The 19,472-nt window shown below is 37.0% G+C and overlaps 1 protein-coding gene across 2 annotated transcripts in view; it reads left to right on the forward strand.

Moving 5' to 3' along the window:
- SEMA3A (semaphorin 3A) overlaps positions 1–15,286 on the forward strand; it is a 165,710-nt gene extending 150,424 nt beyond the window's left edge. For both annotated transcript variants that reach the window (XM_064421859.1, XM_064421860.1), the window contains 3 exons: positions 3,615–3,682; positions 9,323–9,465; positions 10,985–15,286. In XM_064421859.1, the coding sequence (XP_064277929.1) occupies positions 3,615–3,682; positions 9,323–9,465; positions 10,985–11,440 (667 nt within the window). In that variant the 3' untranslated portion in view covers positions 11,441–15,286. The remainder of the gene's footprint in view (positions 1–3,614; positions 3,683–9,322; positions 9,466–10,984) is intronic.
- Positions 15,287–19,472: the final 4,186 nt, after the last annotated feature.

Below are 19,472 nucleotides of genomic sequence, written 5' to 3' on the forward strand. Positions count from 1 at the left end.
ATCAATGGAAGCATATCTTTTTTAGTGATATATAACATTATTGTTATTATTCAGAAGTATAACTTGTATGTGCTGATATGTGTCCAGGTGCTGCCAGATCAGAACAACCACTGTTCTACAGCCTCTCTGCACTGATGCTAAAGGCTTTGCAATGCAAATGTTGGTGGAAAGCTGACTCCACAAGTCCAAAATAAGTTTTATTAAAAATTTACAAGTCTAGTTGCCTGATCTGAAGGTTTAGAGTCGTAATTTCTTTGCCTCCCCTTGTCTTTGAAACACTTTCTCTAAAAATGTGCAAGGTAGTTACTGAAGAGCTCCTGGCTATTGAAGTAGAAATTAGGAATAACTGAACAGGTAAACATTTGCAAATAGAAGCAGACATTGGTGTAGTTTAACATTCCCTTGATAAATTGAGTAAAATGATAAAAAAGTGCTCACATTAAATTGCATGTATAAAGAAACAAAGAATACAAGGGTTTTTATACATAAGAGTTTATATACATGAAATGAATTGTAGCAAATACTTAGTTAAGGGTGTCAGAATGCCAGATTCCAGGTTTTGATTGGTTGTTGAGGGAGATGAAATGTGGTAAAGGGTGAAAAGTTGACTAAGTGTCACAGATGTTTCAGATGGAGGGAATTAAAATTTTAAGGTTTGCATTACAATGTATCCTAAACAAATACTGATGACAAAAGCTGCTCATAGAACATTGGCTTCTATTTTTTCACCAGGAAATAGAGTTAATCAGAGAAAAGATTTCTGTGAAATTCTTTAGAAAATAAAGAACACATCCCAAGAGAAGAGCCAGTCAGATTTTCTCAGTTACCTGGGCTAAATTCTTATTTTTGCTGGTAGCATGGTTGTTTCTCTGGAAGAGGAAGGAAAAGAGAGGGAACGGGGAGTTTTCCAATGAGAGTCTGAAAGATTGATTTGTTCTAAAAAGTTATTTAGTATCAGAAATCAATGTGGTTGAGTATTGCCTCTGAGCTCAAGGATACAGTAAGATCAGGAGTCACTGAATCACTGTTTTCTGCTACTCTCTATCCCTGAACCTCATCTTTTCTCAGCATTCCTAGCACACATTCCTACTCCCAGCCAATCTCAAGATGCATAGAGCACATCATCCTGTCATTCCTCTGCTTACTCTGGTGGAAGAAATAGGGCTCTTTGTCTTTTCCTTGTCTCTCCAACTTACTGCTGCAGATGGAGCTCATGTTGCCATCAGGGCTGAAGTGACTGGGACCTCTTCTTACAGGAGTTAAGGGGTGGAGGTTACTGGGCCCACACTGGGTTGCACCACTACAGGAAAAATTTGGGGTGCAGAATTTACTTTTCTGGAGCCACTGTCAATGAAAAAGTTAGTGTTGGGAAGCTGGGATCTGAAAAATGCATAAGAAAAAGCTGCTGTCTCTGTCATTTGCCCCCAGTTTTCCCTTGGCAGTAGCAGCAGAGTAGAAATCTGTGTTACTGGGAGAGAGGATCCTCTTTTCACCTGGTTCCTGCTGTTCCCATTGCCTCAAACCAGCTTGGAATGGATTGATCACAAAATCAGCATTGCTGAAAACAGCTTAAATGTCAACATTTTCCTAATAATAAATTATTGCAATTTTAGGCTCCAGAAATATTGGGATTCCTGAGGCAATTGTACAGATATTTTACTCATAGTTGGGTTTAGGGTTTGGGTTTTTGTTTATTTCTTTTTCTTCTTCTTTTTATTTTTTTAAATGAGATTTTATAAGCCATGATTTTATTTGCTTTTCTTTCTTTGTGGATTTTACAAGTCTAAATGACAGTTCAGCGCTCCTGTAGTGTGACCACTTCACTTTACCCTGTGCAGATGTGTTCTGGTTCATATTTCATAAATCATTGTGTTGATACAATCGTGATGTGTGCAACATTTTCCTGAGACCCCAACTAAACATTTCATTCAAACTCCATTGACAGTAATATGAGCCTTTCCACAGATTTCTTTTTTTCAAATTGCATCCTATAAATATGCTGTTTCAAAATTTAGGAAGGGATAGTAAATTTTTATGGTTCCTTATATCTTGGGTGTGATTTAGTCATTGGTAATAAGTAATATGAAGATATTGGAAATTATGATTTGTACATTTTTTAATCATACAGCATTCAGCAGAAGATTCCTTCTTACTAAAGTGTGCTAAGATGTCCTAACTCATAATTTTTAAACAGTTTTTATTTAGAAAAGTATAGAAAAATGCTCATCTTTTCTTTTCCTAAGAAAGAAAGCTTTTACTGTACTTAAGTTTCAGGTTTAACGTTTCCGTAGCTTTCAGTGGAAAGAGTATGGTTAAAACCTTTCAGGCAAGAGGACTCAGCTGTGCAGTTGTGCCTCTGTGAGAGCTCTTGGTATGTGCTGATGCTGGGCTGTTAGTGAGAGCCTGCAAGCAGGGCTGGTGTGGGGAAGAGACGTGGTCTCTGCTGCAGAACAATGGCTTTTAACAATGTGGGCTGTTGTCACAAGGGAGGGACCAACAGGGGTTTTTACAAGGCTACTTGACTTTTGCATATCCGTTGCTGGATACCATAATCTGAAATCTCAGCATTGTTCAGCAGCCTAATCCTCTTTGTTCTCCTCTAATTTTGCAAGCCCTCAGGCTTTCTCCGATTCCTAAAGTAAAGTACTCACACTTGAAACACATCTTTGTTTGCCTGGTTCTTTTTTTCTTTCTTTTTCATATGAAACGCTTTTCTTTGGCTCAGTTGAATTTTGTGTCACAGCTATTTAAACAAAACTAGGAGCAGACAAAGACAGAAAAACACATGCAAAACAAAACTGTATTAAAAAGCTCTCTTCAATAAAACACAACTTTTTTTTAGCACAGATCAACATGTTTTTCAAAAGAGCCAGTAGAATTCAAACTGGGAGAAGAATATACTGAGTTAAAAAGACATTCAATCAAAGGTAGAATTCAGACTCAAGCTACAAAAGAATATTAAAAAAATGGCATTTCAAAATCTTTCTTTTCAAGTTTTTATTTTTTAAAAGACAATTTAGAACAGTTTTGTAAAAGGTTTTATCAGAAATGATTTGGTGAAACCCATGGTAGCTGAAATTATCTATGCTTTTTAATTTAGATTTTGTAGAAAATACAGCACTTTACCATTCTTTCAAAGCCACCCATCTTAATATTTCTTCTATCTAAAATACTCAAAGTATTCTGTACTTGCACAAATGTGTACTTTTGAAGCATGCTAAACTCTATGGTATATATTCTAATCCTTCAGCAGTCCCTGTATCTGTGAATCAAGTAATGAATTTATCTATGACCAGTATTGCCCACACAATTAAAATAAACTTCATATTTTATTTTATTTGGTATTTATTTAATACTAATAATTAGCATTGAACATTATTTATTATTTAGTATCTCAGTGCAAGAGGTATGTGTTTACCAGTTTCTGAAGACTTCACCTGTAAGAGTAAAGCCTGAGTCTACAAAGTGATAATGATGATATAGTAGTCACAATATGATTTCCTTCCTAGTGTTCTTTAGGTGCACTTGTGACCTCTCTAATGACATGAATGTTCCATTTGTTGCTGTTGAGCACTGAGGAGGGCACTAAGCGATTTCAAATGTGATCTTTGCAGGCGCACCAGACGACAAGACATCCGAAATGGGGACCCGCTCACCCACTGCTCAGACCTGCAGCATCACAGTGAGTTCTGGGCACCACTGAAGTGCAGCTCATTTGTATGTAATTTACAGACTCTGCACAGAGTAGGGTAGGAAGCATGTGAATGATTTGTTGGTGAAATTGTCTTGAACATCTGCAAAAGATGAATATGGTACATCATTATCCCAGTTTAGATAGCTTACAATGGCCTGGATCAGACACTACAGTCTATTTGGGTTTGTTTTTTTGATTTGTTTTTTGTTGTTGCTGTTGTTTTCTTCAGATGAACAGTTTAAGCATTTTAATTTTCCTGCTTCTTTTCCCTGATAATACTATACCATCACATCAGGCATATTATATCAGAAAATAATTGTATTTTCTTCATGACATCAAGAAATATGTCCATGTTGCTGTACATAGTTTGCATAAGATGATCACAAAATCAAATTACAAACCAAATGTGTTTGCAAATTTCTTGACAAAATACGCAGTGACTTTTGTTGTAAGTGTCACACTAAAAGCTCTGAAGATTGGGGTGTTCTTGCAGCAAGCGTATATCCCCATGTGCTTTCAGCATGGGTTTTCTTAGACGTATTTTGGTTTGCTTTTTTGTCAGCTGTTTCATTTTCACAGTGTAATGATCAGCTTCCTTTTCTGACTTGTTTGACTGACAAACTTCTCACAGTTACTGATTTGTTGCCAAACTTATCAGAAGACCTTCACTCAGAAAATTTAAAATGTCCATTTTGCTCTAAGGGAAGACAATACTTAGGCAATGCTTCCCTCTGCTGGAAGAAAGTGACTCCTCATGATTGTGGCACATGTAAAGGAACCTTTCACACAGAATATTCTGAGTTTGAAGGGTCTCATTGAGTCCAGCTCTTAACTGAATGGCCCATACAGGGATCCTCAAGCCCTCCACCGTGGTGTTACTAGCACAATGCTCTAACCAACTGACCTAATCTCAGGGTTAAACCACTGGGAAAACAAGGAGGTGACTGAAAATGGAAATTCCTCAAAATCCTCTTGTCTTGCTAGTCCATGTAATAGCAAAAATTATAAATAGTCCTAAATACTTTTGTGTTGGCTGTAATTCACTACCAATAGTAGTTTTCTCTATCTTCATTTCAATCATTTGAAACTCACAGCTGATATTACTATGGCTTTTCTTTTTAGTTCTGATTGTCAGACTCAGGCCAAGTTACTCACAGGGAAAAAGGAGGTTTAAAAGTGCATTAATTCACTGTGATCAGTATGTAGTTGTCACATTTTGAGAACTCATGAATAAACAAATTTCCCATTGCATGATATCAGGTAGTACTTACACAGTGAAGATTAGACCATACTTATATTGAGAATGAGATTTTCAGTTCCACAACAGGCAAGTTTCACCAGGCACTAAACATTGATTTTAATACCAGCAGAAGCATTTCTTAGCTTTATGTTTTTACTCTCTCAACATTTTACTCCTGAGCAAAACTATGAACTGGTCTACTACCACAGGTCTGTTCATTTTAATGTTCTATAGCCTTTGCTAGCTGTGCTTTATACAACTGTAGGTCTGTTCTTTATTTTCATACATGCAAAAAGCATTTCAAAACACTTTGGGTGTATGTCTTCCCAAATTTGGTAAGCATATTTCTCTGGAAAAAATACTTTCTGTCCAAAGGGAAGAGAGTTTCACAGTAATCCATAAATGCAGTTTTTTCATTGATACAATCATGAGAACTCAAGGTCTGAACAAAGTTATTGTATGGTAGACCTGATCAAAGTGAGTCTTAATACAGCTTTACCAAAATGAGCAGAGCAACTATGAAACAAGATAAGACAGCGTTAGAAGGACCAATAAGTTACAAAAAATAGCGAGAGAATGCAGTTCTGGATCCTAGACTTGAAGAATGCACTATCATAATACTTAATGAATGGTTTAGATTGGTCTTAAAATAAATTTTCTCTAAATCACTTGAGTTGTAAATCTCTTACATTTTCCTATATTTACTTGTCATTTACATATGATCATACATAGTACAGATGTCTGCATGGCCTATAAATTTCCTGTGCCAACTTATGATGAGATTTTTCCTTGTTTGAGACCTGTACAACAGATGAAGAATTGCTTTTGTCTATAGCCAAAAAAAAAGCTTAAAAAATAATTTTATTTACTACTTGTCTACAGTTTCATTTACAGGAAGTGCCAATTGATTCTCCATGTGAACCAACAAAACCATGAAAAAAGAATATTGTCTTAGTGTATAACATTTAAGGACATTGCAAAAACCAACTTTTCATTCAGTCTGAAGCAATAATATTTCTAATAAGGTTTATGTAGTGTTTTCAGTTGCTCTTTGGTGCAAATATATAAGAAGTATAAAATGACTGCACAGCAACATTAGAGACAGCTGAGGATCCTTCACTGTACAACTGTTTGTCCAGACATTAATGTTTAAATTTAAAGTGTGGTCACCTTTGTGGCAACTAAAGGAGAATGTTACATAAAGTGTAACATACTAGAGCTATCAAGAAATAATAAAGTTTGGAGTTTTCTGAAGAAGAACTTGTTAAAGAAGAGGTGTTTTTTTAACATGATTTATCCCAGGGGAAGTTCAAAGAATCACTCTGAATTAAACTGTATTGTGTGATTCATTCATCTGCAGAGCAATCTTGGTATAAGTACTTAGCCTTTCATACTTCTTTGGTTATGTCAGAAATTATGTACTTAAAGGATATTTATCAGTGTAGTAAACTGATACTGCTGTTGGGCTCATTTTGGGAATTACTCCTTTCAGGCAGGATTTTGGGCTGAATTTCATTACCAACTTTGTGACTTCTATAATTTTCTAATTCCTCCAGCTGCTTTTCTGAACTTCTTAGACTTTCATTCTTCCATCCAAATCTCTTCAGCTTCTCAGTCCCAAAGCTGCACTCTGATCCTGTGATTATTCCATCACTGTTTACTTTCTTGCACTCCATGTGCTCAATATTACATTAACTTCGTAGACATTTCTGTACCTGCCTTCTGCTCTTTCAAATCATGGAAATGGAAGTTGAAGAATTTCTAATAGACTCCCTATCTCACTGTCACCCATATTGTGTTTTCTGTAGCTATGAAGAAATGTAAAGAGGACTTCACCCATTTTCCACGGTGTCCTCTAACACACTAGAATGTCCTAGACCAGATTCAAGGAAACAGAAATTTGAAATGGTGCCAGAATACACATTTTCTGATAAAACTCATTACTAGATTCTTAGATACTAAGAACATTCTAGGTACCTAAGTTTTCCAGCATAAACTTCTCTGTATACTTAAAAATATGTTGCTAGTCATGGGCCATAGGACTTTTACCAAAGAAATACCTGGTTTTGTCCCTTTTACTGATATTTATTTACTGATGTAGAAAACTGCCTCCCCTGGATCTAATGAGAACAGTGTAACTTGCGCTCTGCCCCTGTATAATTCACTTGAACTAGCCATGTTCAGGAAAATATAATGAAGTGGAGCTGCAGGCCTCCTAATGAGCAATCTGCTGGTTAAATTGTCCTTCTAGAATGCTGGAGATGGACCCACAGTTCACTTAGGCTTAGAAATTTTACTTGATATTCCTCCTTCCAATACAAATATCCAAACTATCGGATTGCTGTTGTTTAATATGGGAGCCTGGGAGAGGAATTGAGACAGAGCATGCATCTTAGGGTGAAATCCCTGTGTTACCATTCTTTATTATGGAAGTCCGTAAATCACTGTTTCCCAGAAACACATCACTGGAGCAGTAACATATGTGTCCCAGGCTATAAAAAGGGATATTTTCTGCTGTCTTATGCAGAAGGCCTGTATGTGCTGTCTGTTGTGGATCCCAGTTCAGATATCAAACAGCTTTTCTCTGCATGAGGATATCTGGCTGCCTGCTCAGCCATGTGAATTTTGTTCCTTAAGCAGAGCATCTGACTTGAAACAGAAGAGTTCAGTACATCAGTCAGCCATTCACAGTGTTAAATCTGGACCCATCAGTTATCATTTCCAATCTTTATCTTATCACTTCTAATTTTATTTGGTTAATCTCCACATACTCCCAGTTCCTTTGTTTCAATGACACAAATTCACCTGTGCTCCATCCACCTCACCACCTTGGCTATGTTCTCTTACAGCTGTTTTACCCTTCTCTTGCTCCTTTGCTTTCTAATTCATGCATTCACTGCTCCCTATCTTCCTGACCCACAGCTGTACTGACATTCTGCATGGGAATCTAGTTTATGAGAGATGTCATAAAAGTTGTTTCACTTGGTTTTTAATAGAACACCCCACTCACTTGGTTAAAAGGTCCACAATCCAGCAGAGGGGGGCAAGCAAACCCATTTCCTATTTGTTTAGTGTTAATTTTATGAGAACTGGGCAAGCACCAGTCCTAATTCTGCTCCACAACCCTTTTGCCATCCTCTCCCAGGGCTGAAAGTTATTGAAAGTCATGAGTGACTCTGTATCAGCATAAGTCAGGAACTCAATTTTACATTTACCTTTGTCACAGCCATCTAACAAACAGCCTGTCTTTGCTAAACAACATGGCCAGTAGGAGAAAGGCACAGTTAGGAGCAAACAAAACTGGTCAAAGGATTCCTCTTTAAATAGGTTTTAAAATAGACATAAATTTCCTGTGAAAGCATATCAAAACTAGTTCCGTAAAGATTTACAATGCTAAAAATGTGAAAAATTTTTCAAACATGAGAAATGGGAAGAAACATAAAGAATGGCAAGGAGTCAGGAAACCCCATAAGACCAACACAGTGTTAAACAGCCTACCCACCCCTTCCTCTTCATCTACTCTTCAGGATTATTGTTCTGTTGCCACTTAAGTCCATACCAGCATTTCAAAGAGCTAAGGTGGAGAGTTGAAACACGATGCCTTAAAGCCTCTGCGGTATTGGAGAAGAATCAAATACCATATAAGTCCTATAGCTATGTCATATTTCCAGCAAGTTGATGAATATCTTGAAACATTGTTGTTACAAAAGGAAGTAATTTATTTAACTTTCTTTTCCCCTCCCATAATGTCTGGTTTATTAACCTCCTTACATTTCCATAAATTATATCAGTATGAGGGGAAATGATTAATTGAAGATCGTTTCCTCAAAAACATTATTCCTGGTCATTAACAGTTTCAGCAAACTGCAGTGCCATATAATCTAAACACATTATTCTACTTTTAAATAGCCTCGTGTTTTATTACTTTGCTCTAAAGTATTATGACCGTGGAACCCAGGAGGCATCATTACAAACATTCTGCAACTACACCCCGAGTTTTCTTATTGCATACAGTTTGCTATTAAAAATTCCTGTCGTGTCCTAGATGTTTTCCTTGATGAATAATAATGAGGCTTACAAAAAAATTCACAATTAAATTAATTAACTTCACATATTGAGATGTTAACAGCTGTTAGGATTTAAAATACAATTAAAGAAAAATCAAAATAGTAAACCAAAAAACATACCATGGGTCCTTACAAAGATAGAGGTGTTGATGGAGATTTTTCAAATGGTGTACTGATATGGGGAAAATTTTTTAAAAGTTTTTATCTTTAAACACTTTAAAGAAGTCCAAATTCTAATCAAAAAATTACATAGCTATTAAGGGTTATTTTTTACCATTAAGTTTCATGGTAATTTTTTTCTTTTTTTTTAATGCTTTACAGATAACCCAAGTGGTCAGGTCCTGGAGGAAAAGATTATCTATGGAGTGGAGAATAGCAGCACTTTCCTTGAGTGCAGTCCGAAATCCCAGCGTGCCGTAGTCTACTGGCAATTTCAGAAGCAAAATGATGATCGCAAAGAAGAGGTACAGTAGAAAAAAAAAAAAAAAATATATACAAATAATTTTCTCTATAAAAGTAGACTTCAGTCTGAGTCCTTCCCAGAATAATTTTAGTTGAGCAGAACTTGTCTGTAATATATGATTTCCATTGTTCTCCAGCATGTTCTCACTGTTATTACCATAAAATCCTGTAAGGTCCCTGATAGGTTTCATGGATTTTTGCAGCAGCAAGCATTCATGTCCTCTCCTTTCTCAGACTCCCTGCAAAACACACTGGTTTGCATCAGAGATCCTAGAAACAGAAAAAGCTAGCATTCCATCTAACTGTCACCTGAAACATCACAGAAAGATTTTATGAAATTAAATATCACAAGGCCTTAAAATTGCCTTTGAGAAAAAGCTTAACTGCTTTCCCCTCATCATATTGTTTGAGTGAAGCACAGTCTGGCAGGAGCATCCCATGTGCTGCATGCTCTGAGACTTAACTGCAGATAACAGAGTCAGAATGAAGAACTGAGAACTGTAGTGGACTCAAGAGTATGGAAACTTCTATTTTCATCAAAAGCAGTATTCATAGAGGCAGAAACACTTACTTCCCTGTTTGCTTTACACTAAGCTGATACTTTATTTTTCCCCTTTTCTTGTCACCAGCATTCATTCTTATGTTATTAATCACCCAAGTGTTCAAGTTGTATCAAGCCAGGTCATACACATCTTAGGAGAACAATCTCCTCTGGTAGGTAGGGAGGTCAAGTTAGGGAACAAAAACTGTTTTGTTGATTGAAGTATTTGTAAGTATACATACATATATTTAAAGCATGTTCAGAATAGTTACATTAGCTGCTTTAAATATTTTTGTTTTGTTTGAATAAGTAGTAAATTACTAAGAATTTATTCTCGGTGAGAGAACAGCACACAGGTCTGTGCCTTTTCTGACTGCATCAACACATGCATTCAGAGAATGAAGTTACATTCTAGGTATTAATTAATTCAGAAAAAAACCCCAGTATTTTGAACAGCTGCTTTTTGAATATTTTTTTTTATTTGATCCTTAGTAAATTTTTTTTGTAAATTTTTCACTTAGGCAGAACCCACTTCTACGCATGAGGGTTTTTGTAGTAAGGAACAGGAAAAAAGAACCTTTCCTGCAAATTGATGTAGATTTGACTACAGATAATGAGACCTCAGTAATACAGCTAAATGTATCCATGTTTACTCTGCTGATTACAGGCTCAGGTCTTCTGTAGTCTTTCCAGCAATTCCATCTGACATAGTTGAAACAGATCTTTGTTCAGCAGCAGTAGTTACTAAGGAGTAAATTCTTAATTCACCAGACTCTTGGCATTATATCAGTTTTTCCAAAATATTTGAGCCTTTCATGATAACAGATGACTGGCAAAGGGTTTTCCATTTTTGTGGGTTTGGGAATTCTTTGCCTTACCAAGTTAATAGGAGCAGTTATAAAGAAGTAGCATGGTTAGAGAATAATGTGGCACATATATGAAAAATAACTATTGAAATTACCACTTTTTTCCCAATACAGATAAAAGTGGGTGATCACATGATCCGGACAGAACAGGGTCTGTTGCTACGAAGTCTTCACCGGAGAGACTCTGGTGTTTATTTTTGCCATGCTGTGGAGCACGGCTTCATGCAAACCTTGCTCAAGGTGACCCTTGAGGTGATCGATAATGACCACCTGGAAGAGCTGCTCCACAAAGAAGAAGATGGTGATGGCTCCAAGATCAAGGATGCGACCAACAGCATGACCCCCAGCCAAAAGATCTGGTACAGAGACTTCATGCAGTTGATCAACCATCCCAATCTCAACACCATGGATGAGTTCTGTGAGCAGGTTTGGAAAAGAGACCGCAAACAGCGCCGGCAAAGGCCTGCCAACGCGCAGGTGAACACAAATAAGTGGAAGCACCTACAAGAGAATAAAAAAGGTAGAAACAGGAGGACCCATGAATTTGAGAGGGCACCACGTAGTGTCTGAGCTACATTACCTCTAGGAACCTCATCCAAGTAGAAACTTGTATAGACAGATAACTGGAAAAAAATGCAATATTCATGAACTTTTTCATGGCATTATGTGGATGTTTACAAGAGTGGAAAGTTCAAACAGTTTCCACTCGGTTTAAATAAAATCCATTTCTAATTTTCCTAGCAAGTCCTTCTTCTCTGCTCTGATTCTAAGACCCAAAAGACCAGAGTTTCAAGGATGATAACTCACCTGGACCTAGGTTACTGCTCAAAAACTTCCGCAAGTATTCAGCAGGCAAGTTTTGCTTTCTCTTTTGACAGAGATATAAAGAAAATAGTGTATTTCATGCTGTCATCTTACAGGAAAGAAAAACAAGCCCCACCTTTCATCATCAGCACTACCATTTCTAGACTTATATAAAACTGCATGAACTCATTAAGCTGATGAACGTCTAAACACGTGATTGGACACAAGGATTTTGTTCTTGTTTTGTCTACCAGTTCTCCTGTTTATATGTGCTAGAAGAGGAAAAACAACACTGAATGAGATTGATTGTGGAAATCTGAACATAAGCCATCCATCATCTGTAAGAAAAAAAATATGTGGAGTACACTGGTCTACTACTGATGACTTCTTTCAGCTTTGATCTAAAGATGTATTTTATTAAAAGTATAATTTAAATATACCATGAAAAAATATGCAGCAAACATTAGCTCCTTTCTAAAATAGATTAGACTTTTTGTCTTAGAAATATTGTACTTTCTAATTATTGGTTTAGAGGAAAAAAGACAACTTCCAATTATGACTGCTTTACTCTTTTGTTTGGGAAAACTTCCAGGGGAGCTGGTCACACTGCAGTTAGCCTCCTCCCCTGTCAGTAATCTATATGACATGTAACTTCAAAGCAATTTTAAAACTAAGCTATTTTAACATGAAAGTCACTGTATGGCATGGAAGTATTCTGCATTCTGTTTTTCTAACTATGGTATTTCAAATTATTCAACTTGTTAATACCTTGCTATAGATTGAACCAATGAAGAGGAGAGCATTGATTTTCAGCTGTATATTTTTTTTAATTAAAAAAAAAAAACAAATAGCATTAAAATACCCTCTGCTAATTAGACTCTTGCTTTCTTGGTTCATATTTGTGAATGCTAATATTTAAATACTGATGCTCACAGACTGTCATATATCCATGAGCAATGCTCACATTCAGTTTAAGGAGTTGTGTTCCCAGCTCTGTGGTAGAGATTTGTCCACTCTAATGACTCTCAGTGCTCTGTTCTTTCTGTGGGCCAGATCACCGAAATGCACAGGAACAGCACTAGGCCACATAAATAACAACCCCAAAGCCAGCTCCCCATTTTAAGATCTGAGGGACAATTTTACGTGTGAGTGAAATCTGCTGAAGTAGTAAATAGGTGAAGTTCAGCTTAAAGAATAGTTAATACTAACAGAAAAGTTGGTCCTGCACTTCTGTCTTATTCTATATACAGGAGAGCAACAGAGTAAAACAGACAATGCACTTGCATCATGAGTGTCAGTTTTGGGTTATAAGTAGTGGATTTATTCACCTCAGCACAGATGTGCCTTTGGTCCCCAGTTCTATGGTGTCCAGTTCTTTTGCAATCATCTTTCTCCAGCCTCCCGTATTTTATCTTGGTAGAGTCTGTAAATGACAATTTCAAGTAATGTCATTGTGGGGAAAATTACTAGAACAAAATCCTTAGTTTGCTAAAGGAGCTTTTATATAAAAGTGTGTCTGCACTGATGACTGATCTGTTTTGTTGTTATTCACTCTGTGGTATTTAATTTATCAATTTATTGCTACGCTATCAACCAGCCTTATCAGACACAATATAACACAACTGCTGTGACAGCATCTCTCACGATGTGCCCCAGCCTCCTTGCCACTCACTAATTCAAGTATCCTTCTGCTTAGTGAAGCCTTGGCTTCTTGCCTGTGTAGAAATTGGATTTTCACCAACAGCTGAGTTGCTTCAATCCCCTTTGAATTCTTTGAAGGGGATGAACTTGCAGGATTCTTTTTGTCATTTAATTCTTCAGGATAAAAAGTCATTGAATGGTCTAGGACAAGGCTGTAGGGCCATGATTTAAGAAAGTACTTGGGAATTTATTTTAAAAGCAGCTTTAAGTCTCTTATGTTTAACCTGACTCTTGTGAACTTCAGTATGCTGGTAAATTCCCATTATTTCATAATGTGCTGAATATGGATGAATTAAAACATATGTTCAACTATGTACTTTTCTGTACAGAAATATTAGTTTTTCAGCTCAGCTTATGGTTAATTTCTGACCACTGCTGTCAAATGAATTATTTAATTTTAATCACAGAACATTCTTTAGCCTTTTGTGAAGGGTTATTGTCTACCATCTAGTTACTGCAATACTCTTTCTTACAAAAGGAAACCATTTTAAAATAAACCTCAGAGAATTCACTGGGAAAATTTCAGATTGATTTCAATGCACCCCAAATCACTTTGTTTCCTTTTTACAGATTCATAGAATTGCTATGTAACTTTTTTTTCTCTTCCATGTTCATAGCAGCTGGTTCTATAGGAACTCCTTAAAAAAAAACCAAACCAAAACCATCCTCTTTTACAATGCCTGAAGAGGAAACATATTAAATTGAGTCAGAATTCTAAGATATCTTTTTCTATACTGAGAAAGATAATCTGTGAGAACAAAATCACGGAAGTTGCAACATTTTTACCATGACCTGGCAGTCTCATTGAACAATTGATATGATCATATCTTATAAACTTCAGCACAGTCCTCACTGACACGAGTAGTCTTGTTTAAGTTTTTGTATTTGTTTATATAAAGAAGAGGGCAAAAGATCAAGCCAACAGTAGAAATTTTTGATTTTTAGGTTCATGTTGTGGTCAAGTTAAAGTAACATTTAATGCTGATGTGAAATGAACTTCTTTTCAAAAAGCATAGGCCTTAATGAATTAATGTATAGAAAGATGCCCTGCAGCTTCAGTAAGATTCATACTCCCATTTATGTCATTATTGTTAAAAGCAACATAAAGTTTGAAAATAAAGATTAAAGTGGTATTTCTGTAAATGGCCAACAAGACACTTTAAACCTCTAGTTACAAACTTTAGAAGTAAAAATTTTGTTTAAGCTGGAGAGAAGCAAAGGATTTCATTTATGACCAGAAAAATCTATTTTCATTCTTTTAAGGTATTCATCTGCAAGGAACAAAAATATATTTAATCTTATTCTTATACTCTTTGCACTTGCACAGATCACTGAAATGGGAATTCGTTCTGTGGTTCCTAAAAACTGTATGATTATGTTAAACTATAACATCAAACTGAGAAAACATGCATCTCTGCAAAATAAAGTTAAATCTTCATGACCCAATAAAGTCACTATGTAAAAAAATTAAATTAAATGCATGTGAATGCGCATTTACTGTTCCTTTTTATGTATTATTTAGTGAATATCAATGGTATGTGTTTAATAGTTCAGTTTTTGCTACCTACACATTAGTCAAAAGAGATGTAAATATTTTTGACTAGGTAAGGAGGTACAGTGTAAAGTACTGTTATCTAGAGGTACTCCATTTCGGTGTGTTCAGCAAAATACTAAAATGCAAGATTATGCCACACAGGTGATAAGGTGGTTTATTTGCTATACCAGTGTCTGAGTTGTGTGCTTATTCTTTAAACGCATTCCTCACTGGGTAGTAAATAATTCCACTTCTGTATTTATCACTTCAATTCAGATGGGAACTAGAAAACTGGAGAGAAAGTGTAATGAAACTGCTGCTGTAAATTATTTCTTTTAGCATGTATTCAGTTGTTAAATAAACATTTCTTCCAAATATTTGAAGTTCACTGTCTTGATGGTTTACACGGAAATGTGCCCTGTAACCTTCATGAGCATATGGAGTGCATTGTTGCCAGTATAATGCTATCAGTATGTATGAGCTCTGTTTATTAGGCCAGAAAGATTGCTATTAGTATTAATGGCTTTTTTTTTGTGTGTCTTTTTTGAAGGCTACAAACTAATAAGCCTGAAATGAAAGGCATGAACTTATCTTCAGCCTATCTTTTGGCACAGCTGCTGAGCTTGTGCAGATAAAGCCATACATATACACACCCCCACTCTCCACTCTGCCCATGAACCAAACTGTAAATCAGCCTGGAAGCTACATGAATATGAGCAAGTTGCTGTACTTGATGAAATTGCACTCTGTGCAATGCTAATGACTTAGGACAGCTATACTGCTTTCTTTTGGAAACGGGCTTGCACAGAAAGCAAGTGGAATAAATCAGGTTCTGTCTGATACCAACATACCCTTGTATCCTTAGGTAAACTTAGCAGCTGTTGGGAAGTGCTTAGGAGCTCCATCTAAAAGTAATATGCTGTGGCACTAAGCACTGTGCAAACAGCTAATAAGACAAATGGCTGTCCTGGAAAGCACGAGGTTTAAATACACTGGACAAGAAGTGGAGGAAGGAAAGTATTGTTATTTCCATTTGGCACGTACAGAGCTGAAGAATCAACCAGTAGTACTGAGCTGTCACTAATCCGTTCAGCCTCACCCGTGCTCCTTCCTGTAGGGCAAGGATAGAGGAGTCTGGTTCAAAAGGATGCTCTAAGGATATTTTATGGTTACTACTGTTTTGTGAAATTGCAAATAAGCCCTCAGCAGCCAAGCAACTCAGTGGGTTACAAAAAGGACAAAATTAATATTGCAAGCCATGAATCCACTAATTGCAAAAGCAGTAACTTTGTGTTTCTGTGACCAGTGCACTGCTTAGAAATACAGAGAAAGACCCTTCTTTCTGGATGCAGCCACACTGTGTCCTTTGCTAGAATTCCCTGCAGAGCACTGCTAAAATGGTGCCCTCTGTTACTACTCTGTATGTTGCCAGGAACATACAATGGCTTCAATAACAACGAGTGGGAAGAAGAAACATTTCAGATGTTATGCTTATATGTTCTTATATACAAATGCACAGATAGGTAGATATACATTTAAACAGTCAGCTTTCACTGAGATGAAATCCTCTTTTTTCTTAAGGATTTGAGGCTCTAGATGTAATTCTAGTACTTCTCTGAATACTTTTGGTGGCTTTGGCTGTAAATTGTTATAAATGTGAAGACTAAAACACACTATTCTGTTTCCTTACGGGTCACATTCACTGAGCTCCCCATCAAACATCAATTTAATGGCAGGCAAAGTTATGGTGTTTTTTCTAAAGCATAAAACAAATGGACTATTATCCCCAGAATGCTTAGTAACAGGATACAAGCAGATCAGAGTATTAGTGATTCAGCTAGCTTCTTTGCTCCCCATAAATACTTGCATGAAAGGTTGGAGGAGCTTCATAGAAAACCTAGAAACTGTAGAGAAGAGGCCTTATTTGAGACCTTTTTGTCCTGGAATTTATAAAACGTTGACATTTTGGAGAACTTCAAGATAATCCGACCTAAATCGCAAAGCTCTAGTATCCCAACTCAAAAAGTTTCACTTAGCTTAAGAAAGCCAACTCCCATTTCTCTCAGCAATTTTTCACCCCTCACGAAATGGGTTTCTGCTTGCCTCAATATTAACCAGAAGAAGTCATTATATGTTTTCTACAGTCCTTGTTGAAGGTTACTCTCTTTAACACACCTGAGGAACCCCATTTCTGACAACCAGCCCTGCTGGAGCTGCTTCTCTTGTGACGTGTTAATACTATGCTTAAAAATGTCCTGTTTTCATGCACAGGTATAAAATTAGGCCTTGGTGGGCAACAAAAAGCATGTCTTCATTGAGCTATGAGGTACCAAGCAAGAAGATTCCTGTCAGGAAGTTTAAAGGGATGGAAAGTTTCTGATCTGGGGGCAGTAAGGGGTCTCTGAGGACCAGTCAGCCAAAGCCTGACCCCCACATCCAGGACAGAGCAGGCAAGGGGACAGCTAGGGCAGCTCCAGCCCTTGGCTTCAGGCACATCTCCTGAGCATCAGCCCCCAGGTGGATCTGGCTTGACACGGCCCAAGGGCAGGGATGTGTTGGGATTGGAGATGGGGCAGGCACTGAGTGCCAGGGGCTGCAGCTGGGGCTGGGGCTGTGGGCAGGGTGGGATGAGCCCTGGAATGGGCTCCTCAGTGCAGTCAAGTGAATCTGGTGTTTGCAGCCAAAGAGGCTCAAACACCCTTCCTTAATTGCTTTTAATCACCTGAGGTCACTTGTCTTCCATATTCAGAGTCAGTTCTCTGCCTTCTGAAACCTACAATAAACCAACAGTACTGTAACAGCACAATTTGCTTCCAATTTGATTGGATCAGGTTAGTTGATGTTGAAATAAAAAGGTAAATTTACACCAGACAGTTACTAAGAATTAATGTCCACAGGATTACAACACTTTTTCTTTAATCAGAGACAACCCCATGAAAATAAAGATCTGGCCTTCTCCCCACATGTGAGCCTGCCAGGTCTGCCTGTGCACAGCCACATTCCACAGAATTGCATTTGAGGCACCTGGGGCAGGTTTTGAAGGATAAGTCTAATTTCATGAACAGGCCCAGTAGTTTTTCAGGCCATTCCACCTTACAGCCTGGTGTAAATTACATCTGATCCTGTGTCCTGGGAACAAAACTTTTCTTTTCACTTCTCAACATGGGGTACCCCTGCAGCCTGTATTACTTTTATGATTTATCCAAATATATTGTATTCATTTCTCTGTGAATTTCATGGTCATCTTTTCTTGTAAGCGTGTTAACATGAGTTATGATTGTTTACGCAGAGGCAAATGGAGATGCATGTTTCTGCACGGAAAAAGGATAAAAAGACTATGGTAATTCTGTTAGATCTATTACATCAAGTAAATATCAAATATGACTTGAACTTCTCATTTCTTGCTATAGCTGCAGGCAGGAGAGGAAAAGAGCAGACAAAAGAAATACAGACATTTCAGCTATGTTCTGCAGTCATCATTTCCTTAAGCCCTTAAGTTTCATATGTCACTTTTTTTCTGGTCTTGTAGCACTACATAGAGAGCATGCATTCCTACAAACTGCTTTTGCTAAACAATACCACACTGAATAGCTCCATAAATCAGAACAAACAGACAAACTGTGCCAGCTCCTCTGAAGGAGGCTTAACTTACCTCTCCTGTTTGTTATTTGTATTATTATAGCAGGACTGCTTCTTCTCTTTTTGTAAGGGCTTTGTCAGCACTTTTATTCTAAAACTGTATTTTTAGGGCTTCATAATTTTATCTACAAGTTAAAAATTTTAAGTATCAGCTTGTAATCAAAAAATAATTTCACTGTACCTTAAAAGAAATTGCTACACTGTGATCAAAATTCCATTTTGAAAACAAATTAAAAGAGATTACAACTTCAGCCATGTCAGGTCATTGTTTTAGTGACTGCACTGCAAAAAAATTATGAGCGGGATAAAGCTTAGTGAACATAATGAAAAGTTGTTCACCTGGCTGGATTTTGTGTTTGTTTTAGAAACATCTGTGTATTTATCAGAGGTCCTGTATGAGACAGCAGTTTAAGCACATTCTTCTCTAATTATTTGTGACTTAATCACATGTGGCTGAGGTGTGTCCTGGACTAGAATGTTTTCTTGCTTCATGCCTGTGTCTTCATTTAAGCTGATTTTTAGTTGCTGTTCTATGTGAAGATAATGTAGACTCACTTTTTTTCCCCAGTTTGATAGATGTGTGATGTCCAGTACAGATGAATAAGACTGATTGTGCTGTTTTGCATTCTAGATAGTTAAGGAGAAGTGATGTTTTTTGCTCTATAGTATTTGAAATTTAAAGGATGGAACGGATCTGGGTGTGTTAGAGCACTGTGGAATTTTTCACTGGATTTCCCTTTAGTAATGAAAGATGTGCACACACCACTCTTATAAACATGCCAATGCTTCTAGAAATCAGCAAGTTGTATTTTTTGTCTTTAATGCTAACCAGTATACTTAGCTAGATCCTCACCCAAATAAATAAAGCTGTGTGCTCCACCACCATTTCTGTTGACTGGAATCCATCAAACAGTCAGGGTACTG

Source organism: Passer domesticus, chromosome 5 (assembly GCF_036417665.1).
Source record: "Passer domesticus isolate bPasDom1 chromosome 5, bPasDom1.hap1, whole genome shotgun sequence".
NCBI lineage: Eukaryota > Metazoa > Chordata > Aves > Passeriformes > Passeridae > Passer > Passer domesticus.